Source organism: Talpa europaea, assembly GCF_964194135.1.
Source record: "Talpa europaea genome assembly, chromosome: 1".
Lineage (NCBI taxonomy): Eukaryota > Metazoa > Chordata > Mammalia > Eulipotyphla > Talpidae > Talpa > Talpa europaea.
The window spans coordinates 8217065-8225307 of NC_140073.1; the positions used below are offsets into that span (position 1 = coordinate 8217065).

Genomic DNA, 8243 nt, shown 5'->3' on the forward strand with positions numbered 1-8243 from the left:
ATACAAGAATTCTCACAGATTAGATTCAAGGACAAAAGAACACATTTTATACTAAAAAGGAAAATAAAATCATATACCTCCCTATGTGGTCAAGACTTGCAGTATCGTTAAGAAAAAAATATTCCTTTTAAAGAGATATGAAAAATCTTCAGATGTTGGAATTTTCAACAAAGAGAACACGCAGCTAGGAATAGTCAGGGGAAAACACAGACTAAATCTCCCCCAGAAAGAGTGGGGAGCTCTGCATGTGAAGAATGGGGGGGGGTCCAAAGGAAAAGGTCTGGCATATTCATACAGTATTTGGCCATAATAAAGAGAGTACCTACACAGGCTGTAGCACAGATGAGCCCTGAGAACATGCTAAGTGACTCAGTCACAAAGGACTGGACACTATATGATTCCATTGAAGTGAGATCTTCAGCTTAGGCAGCTCTGCAGAGACAGAAAGCAGGTCAGCGGTTGCCTAAGGCTGAGGTGTGCAAAGGAATGGGGAATGACCCCTTAGGGTCTAGAGTTTCCTCGGTGAAAATATTCTTAACTGTGGTAATGGTTGCAAAACTCATGACTATACTAAAAACCACTGAACAGCACATTTCCAGAGGATCAATTTTATAATAGGTGAAGGATGGCTCAATACAAATTTTTTTAAAAAGAAAGAGACTGGGAAGTATCTAGTCCTAGGTAACATTCTTGGGAAGGCACCATTTCTGTGACAGCTATTCTTTAGGCATGTGGTCATAAACAGACAAAGAAAGTGACCATGGAAATGACAGTGTCTAATAAAATGTTTTTTAAAATACATCATTTAAATTTATTAAAAAATAAATCACTCAGCCATCTCTGTGCCTTGTAATTTATAGTCATCATTCAAGTAAATACGAAAGAAGCTGCTCTTCTTTACACCAACAGAAGAGGGCGCGCTAACTCCAAGATGCTTTCCAGAACGTGAAGGACCTTCTTGCAGAAGAGGCAGATGCCCTTTTCTGATGTGGGCACCAGCTCAGCACTCAGTCGGCAGAGCAATGATTGGCTGGTACTGCCAGGCCCACAGCAATCCCTCCCACCGTGTTATGCTCTGGCAGGTTCCAGAGAGTATTACTCACCAACAAGACACTCACCAACAAGACACATTACTGGATAACCCCATGTTCTTGGGGCAGAACTGAGCCAAAGAGGAATTGAAGAGGAGGAAAGGGGCAGCCCCTTTGGTAAGAAGTAGAAATAAAGAGATTCTTGGGCATTTTGGTTGTTTCCAAAGCCTAGCTATTGTAAACAGTGCTGCTATAAACACAGGGGTGCAGGGGTTCTTTGGAATTGATGTTTCTGTGTTCTTTGGGTAAATACTAGGAGTGGAATTGCTGGATCATATGGAAGCTCTATCTTTAGTAGTTTGAGTGGGGGTGGTGAGGAGAACAGGGATTAGCGTCAAAATAAGGGGGGGGTCTGTATAGGGAATATAACCAAAATGAAAATGCATACATTGTGCAAAAATGAAAATGGTGTAAGAATGATATAAAATATATTAAGTTAAAAAAGAAATAAGGAGATTCACCATAGGTTTCCTTGAAATGGTCATTTCTCTCTCTTATTTTTAATTTAAATAAGGCTGCCCACTCCTGGGTGCCACACTTCCTGCTTTCCCCTAATAACTATGCCAGAGTAGACTAGTTGCTAATTTTTAAGTCAGAACCTGGCCAGAGGTGGTCCCCAGATTTACCCTCAATCTTCTAAGCATATGGATTCTCACACCCGACTTGCTCTTATGTTTGAAGAGTTACCAAGCTCTACCAAGCTCACGCATCTGTCTCCAGTGAGTCACACCAGACTCGGTGGGGATATACTGTATCTGTGCAAACTTTGTAAAAATGACCTAGTCCCTTTGGCACATCTGATCCTTTTGGGTAAAAGTTCAGCATGAATCAGGGGGCAAGTGAAGAAAAAATGAGGTGACACATTCTGATGTAAGCTTTTATACTTTTGGGTAATGTAGTCATGTAATATTCATCCTCTATCCCTGTCTATTTTAAAATGAAAGTAGATTTTCCTTCCTTTTCTAAGGTCTTAGCCTTATTTTGTTGAATCTCTAAGTTATTTGGAGGAAAACAGAATCTTTTTGCAGTGGATGTTCTTACTCAATACCAATGTCTATTTCTTTATGTGATTGTCTTCAAAAGATTAAGTGATTTCCAGAAAAAAAGAGAGAAATTTGTGATATTTATTCTTTAACATTTAAGTTTTATTTGTTATTGTAATTTTTTTTTTATTTTTTCTGATTGTCAATGATGTATAAAATGTTTTTATTTTGAAATGCTAAATTAACACATGCTGTGATTACAATGAGACATAATGAGGTTAAATCTTGTTAGAATTTCATTAACCAGTAGAGGGAGGCACATCCCAAGAATCTATAGTAAAATAACTGAGAAAGTAACCTGTGTAGAGTGTGAGAGTCTGACTAGTGACCGTAAGGATACCGACTTGTGTGTTTCTATACCTGAGCATTTAGTCTTGGTGAAAGGTGATGCTGAGCCCCTCATCTTACAATGAGAAGAAGGAAGCTCAGCTCACACTAGCAGAAGTGACCCAGCAAATGAATGAGGGACAAGGTGTGCTGCCCACAGCATGGCCCAAGGGCACAGAATGTCACCACCCTCCCTCTACTCCAGATAAGATGTTTTGGTCCCCAAAGCTGCCATTTCAGCTGGGATTCTCTTTTTAGATGTCTTGATGTGCTTGTTTTAGAAGCTAACTCCATGGACCCAGGAGCTATACCTTTCCTCATCCTAAAGGTTCACCACCTCTGAGTCTTTTTTTGTCTTTGGAGAAGTACAGAAATGCTATGACTATAATAAAATCTTTCCTTAACCTTGATAAAATATAAAAATAAATCCTATGGAGGGGGAAGCATAAGGAAGTACAGTAAAATTCAAAAATCATGTTGATTTAATCTTGTTAGTTTAAAATTAAGTAAAATTAAAAAATCAAAGCAAAAAAAAAGCTGGTAATTATACACAATGCAATGTGATATAAGTCAGTGATAAAAAATGATGAGTTCTTGGGGCCTCCCTGTGGCGCAAGGGGTTAAGAACCACATATGAAGCAATCCACAGCCTCTGCAGCACCATTTCCATACCCAGTTGGCCAGGGAGCAAGCCACATGGCACAGCCGACCTCTCCTGCCTCCCCCGCTGCTTCCCTCAGCAGTGTGTTTCAGTCAGTCTGCCTGTTCTGTTCCCCACTTGTCTCTGGTGAATCCTCTCACCCCCGCATCTCTGGCTGTACCCCAGCACTTGTATGCATAAATAAATAAATCTTTAAAAAAATATTTTCTAAACTTGAAGGATTCATACAGTGAGTGTGGAATCAGCAGGGGAAATCTCTTACATGTTCCTGCTGTCATTACACTGGAGGACAATTACCTGGACAGGGTAATTAACTCTCCTCGCTTCACCTCGGATCCCAAGGAGGCATTTAAGCAAACTGCAGGTGCAGGCGTCTCTCTTCTCACGGCTGACTGGGCACTGAGCAGCCAAAGCAGAATTTGGAGGTGGAAGATCCTCCTAGGAAGGCTTTAAAGATGGCTGAACGTAAGTGTTCCATCACTTTCCTGGGTGCCTGGAGCACAGGATGCCCTGGAGCACTGGGGGGCCAGGGCATGTGCCCAGAATTCCCGCACTCCCATGGAGTCCACAGCCATCGGCGTCCCTCCTTCCCGACCTCCTTCCACATCTGTCTGAGGTTTGTGGTCCACGGTGGCCCAAGATGGCGTCGCAATGGCTCTTGATCAACAGGACTCCTGACAGGGAACCTCCCTCTTCCACTTAGCCTGGTCCCTCCACCCTCCTCCTGTCTTCTCCCGGTGCTACAGACACGAGCAAAGCTCAGGTCCTTTCTGGTGGGAAGTAGAATATTTCCCCCAGTAAAGAACTGTAATGAAAACAAAGGTGTACAGTTAAGGGAGTGATAGTTTGAATTCAGGAGCTTGCTATTGTAAGGAGAATTCAGGGTGATTTCAAATTCCAAAATAATTTTACTTTGTACATTTTATGCACAACAGGTTGTGACCCTGTGTGATTTCATTTACTATGTCAATATCCACCCCCACCAGGCTCATGCTGTCAAAAGATTGATTATCCAGAGCTGAGTTTATTAAGAAATAATGAGCTAATTTAACATGATTCAACCAATATTTTCGACTCTAGTTGCCATTCACTTAGTATTATGTTCAGTGTAGGAATTTTGAAGTTACTAAACTGGGTTAAAAATCTCAGCTCTGTCGCTCACCAGCTGCCTGACCTCTGACAAGGTCGGTGCTCACCTTGTGCCTCAGATTCTCCATACGTATATTAAGACAAGCATGGCCGATTGTGTGAGAATAATGAGATGTGTGAATGAGATTGTGTGAATTGTTGAGGATTGTGCCTGAGCTTAACCATAAAATGACCTACTCAATTAAAAAGTAGTCTTCAGCAAGTACAGACCAGACACACACTACAGTAGGGGAGAGGGGGAGGAAAAGAGGGATTAGGGTCAGAAAAAGGGGGTGGAAATTGTATGGGGAATATAACCAAAATGAAAATGCATACATTATGCAAAAATGAAAACTAATGTAAGCATTATATAAAATAAAATATTTTATTTAAAAAAAAGTAGTCTTCGGTGATACCAACCACTTAATTTGGTTGATTGTTGATCCTGAATAGACCAGTTATCTTGAGTTTTTAGAAAAATGGCTTCACAGTTCCAAAATGTTTTCATTGATCCTATGTAGCTTTCTGAAATGCTGGTAATTTTTTACTTGGAGGCATTTGATACTAGATGGACACCCAGAGAGAACAAGACTTCCAAACTTACCAAATTATAATAAAAGTGAGAGTAGAAATACAATGTGTTGATGACCACATAAAATTTTCATATTCAAAATAAGACAATGCTCAATTTATTGATAATATTATTGACCACATTTTATGAGTTTAAAATGCATGTAATCATTGTATCATAAAGTGGCAGAAAAATATTTTATAAAAATATTTAGAATATTTCCTAGAAGGACTTTTTTTTAAGATTTATTTATTTATTTATACATGCACTGGCTACAGTCAGAAGCACAGGAGGGTGAGAGAATTCACCAGAGCCACAGCAGAGAGCAGAAGGAGAAGTGCACTGCTGCGGGGGTGGGGGGGCGGTCAGGAGAGGTCTGCGGGCCATGAGGGATCCTAACCGAGGGGCCAGAAATCAAACCTGTGCTGCAGTGGCTGCCTGAAGCTTCACAACCCAAAGCTCAACCGCTGGGCCACCAGGGAGGCCCCTAGAAGGACATTTCTTAAAAAGTTATTGCATCCACAATAGCAGCACTGTTTACAATAGCTAAGCTTTGGAAACAACCCAAATGCCCAAAAATAGATGACTGGATCAAGAAGATGTGGTACATATACACCATGGAATATTACTCAGCAATCAAAAAAGATAAACTCATGCAATTTGCAGGAACATGGATGGTGCTGGAAGGGATCATGCTCAGAGAAATAAGTCAGAAAGACAAAGAAAAATACCGGATGGTCTCACTCAGAGCAGGAATCTAGAAAACTTAAATAGGGGACCAGGAAAATGAATAACTATAAGAAAGTGAAAATCAAAATCAACAAACAACTATGAACCAGAGACACTCTATGGAGTGTGGGGGGAGGGGAGAGGGGATTGGGGTCAAAATAAGGGGGTTTCAATTATATGGGGAATATAAAAATAAAATTTATTTAAAAATAAAAATAAAATGTCCTTTGAGAAAAAAAAATTTCTCCTTAAAAAAAAAAGTTATTGCACCCAAAGCTATGAACATTTTTATTACCTGTTGTCAAAAAGAGACATTATAAATATTTAAGAAAGTAGCATGTTTTAAAATATTTTAAATGTTGGGGAAATAGCTCATAGCTTCTATTTGCTGAGCTTTTGGGATTAGATGACATATTATGATTTTTTGATTAAAAGGTCTTGTGAATTTTATATGGTAGGAACATTACTATATCACAATTCATTTTATTATTGTGCCTTGTGTTTATTGTGTATTTGAGTTTGAAGCAAAATGTAGTCATGGAAAATATACATTAGAGTGTGCTGCTGCCTATCATTTATTGGCAAATTATAATATAAGCAATTATGAAATGTTATATAAGATTATTGATGATACATGCCTGACAGATTAAAACTTGAGCAGATGAAATATCTTCATCATAGTAGTGACTTTAATCCATGGAGAAATCATATAATTAACTGTGGACAAGTGACAATATTTGCAAAAATGTTCCAAAAATTGAAAAGGTAAATATGAAAATGTAGGAAAGAGTCTGTGAAATTGTGTCAAGAAATCTTTTTCAGTATGCCAGGCTAGGAACCAAAAATGTCACAGTAAGATCACTACCAAACAATAAAGGAAATCTGTATAGAAAATACTGATAAACAATATTGATAATAAATAACAAGCTTGGAAAAGATTAGGAAGATCTATGAAGGAGAAGAGTTATGATACCTGCTATGTAAAAAGCTCCAACAACAAATAATAAACAATGTTCTCAACAAATGGGGAAAAATATATGTGAGCAAGTCAGTAAAGTAAGTGCAAATAAGGAAATAATTCAATGATATTTTTACCTGCAAGATTGTCAAGATTAAATCTAAATAATTCCAGGCAGTGTTGATAATGGGATGCCAAGGGATATTGTCATAAAAATCTTGGTATTTGTGTAAATTGGTACCAATTTTTAGAAAACATATTGGCTACATCTGTGTGTGTGTATGTGTGTGTATGTGTGTACACAATTGCATGGGTGCATAAATAAATTCCCGAATATTAAGTGTAGTTGGGAAATAGGATTCCCAATGATTTTTAAAATTGATTTTATAACTGTTTATATTGTTTAAAAAATTATCCATACCTATGGGTTAAGTTTTTGTTCCAAAACATGAAACTATGTTGAAAACAAATAATTTGCATGAATTTAAATAATCAATAATTAGCTCAGGATGTTTCTGCAGATTGAAGAAATTGCAAGACAATGGCTGGAGGAAGGAACAGTACAACAGTCACCAAATTCATCCTTTTAGGTTTCTCAGATTTCCCCAAGCTCAAAATTACTCTCTTCATAGTTTTCATGGGCCTTTACCTCTTGGCAGTGACCTGGAACCTGAGCCTCATCACCGTGATTAGGATGGACTCCCACCTACATACACCCATGTACTTTTTCCTCAGCAACTTATCCTTTCTAGATTTGTGCTGTGTTACCTGCACAGCCCCTAAAATGCTCTCAGAATTCTTCAAGAAGCAGACAACCATCTCCTTTATGGGGTGTACTGTGCAATATTTCTTCCTTGCCATCCTGGATCTGACTGAGTGCTGTTTTCTAGCAGCCATGGCTTATGATCGCTATGCCGCCATTTGCAATCCTCTGCTCTATGCTGCCATCATGTCTCCCACTCTCTGTGTGCAGATGGTGGTTGGATCCTATATATCTGGTCTCTTTGGAGCAACAATCCAACTGTGTGCTTTACTTCAGCTTGATTTCTGTGGCCCCAATGTCATCAACCATTTTTTCTGTGACATGCCTCAATTATTAGTTCTAGCCTGCTCTGAAACCTTTTCCCTCCAAGTCATAAAATATGTGTTAGCAGTGATCTTTGGTGTGCTATCTGTCTTAGTCATCGTGATATCTTATGTTTATATTGTTGCCACCATCCTGAGAATCAGCTCAGCTGAAGGCAGGTCCAAGATGTTCAGTACATGTGCTTCTCACCTGACAGCAGTGACCTTTTTCTTTGGATCAGGACTTTTTGTCTATATGCACCCTAGCACAAATAAATCTGTAGGCTATGACAAGATGGTCTCAATCTTCTATACAGTGGTGGTCCCCATGCTGAACCCATTGATCTACAGTCTGAGGAACAAGGAAATCAAAGATGCCTTGAAGAGGTGTAAGAAGAGGACATTTTCCCATTGCCACAGTTAATTAAGTGTCAGGTGGGCTAGTGACCCCAGTGACTGGAAGTCTCTAGGCTAAACTAAGCAAGTGAAATACATTTAACGTTATTCATCCTTACAGATGCACTAGCAGAACTGCAAGTGAGACCTGTCTTAAACCAGGCTTGGTTTAGGACCATGCAAATCCATGGTTTCTTTGTGTCTTGGCAGTTGACTTTCTTACACCAGCAGAGTCCTCACAAAGCTGTTAATGTGTCAATGTTATACTAACATA

At 39.1% G+C, this 8243-nt stretch overlaps 1 protein-coding gene across 1 annotated transcript; it reads left to right on the forward strand.

Annotated features, from left to right (window-relative positions):
• Window positions 1–7049: 7049 nt before the first annotated feature.
• On the forward strand, window positions 7050–7997 carry LOC311170706 (olfactory receptor 5AN6-like; the record flags this gene model as incomplete). Its single annotated transcript, XM_084233089.1, has 1 exon — window positions 7050–7997. The coding sequence occupies one exon, from the start codon at window positions 7050–7052 to the stop codon at window positions 7995–7997; it is 948 nt and encodes a 315-aa protein (XP_084089215.1).
• Between the last annotated feature and the right edge of the window lie 246 nt (window positions 7998–8243).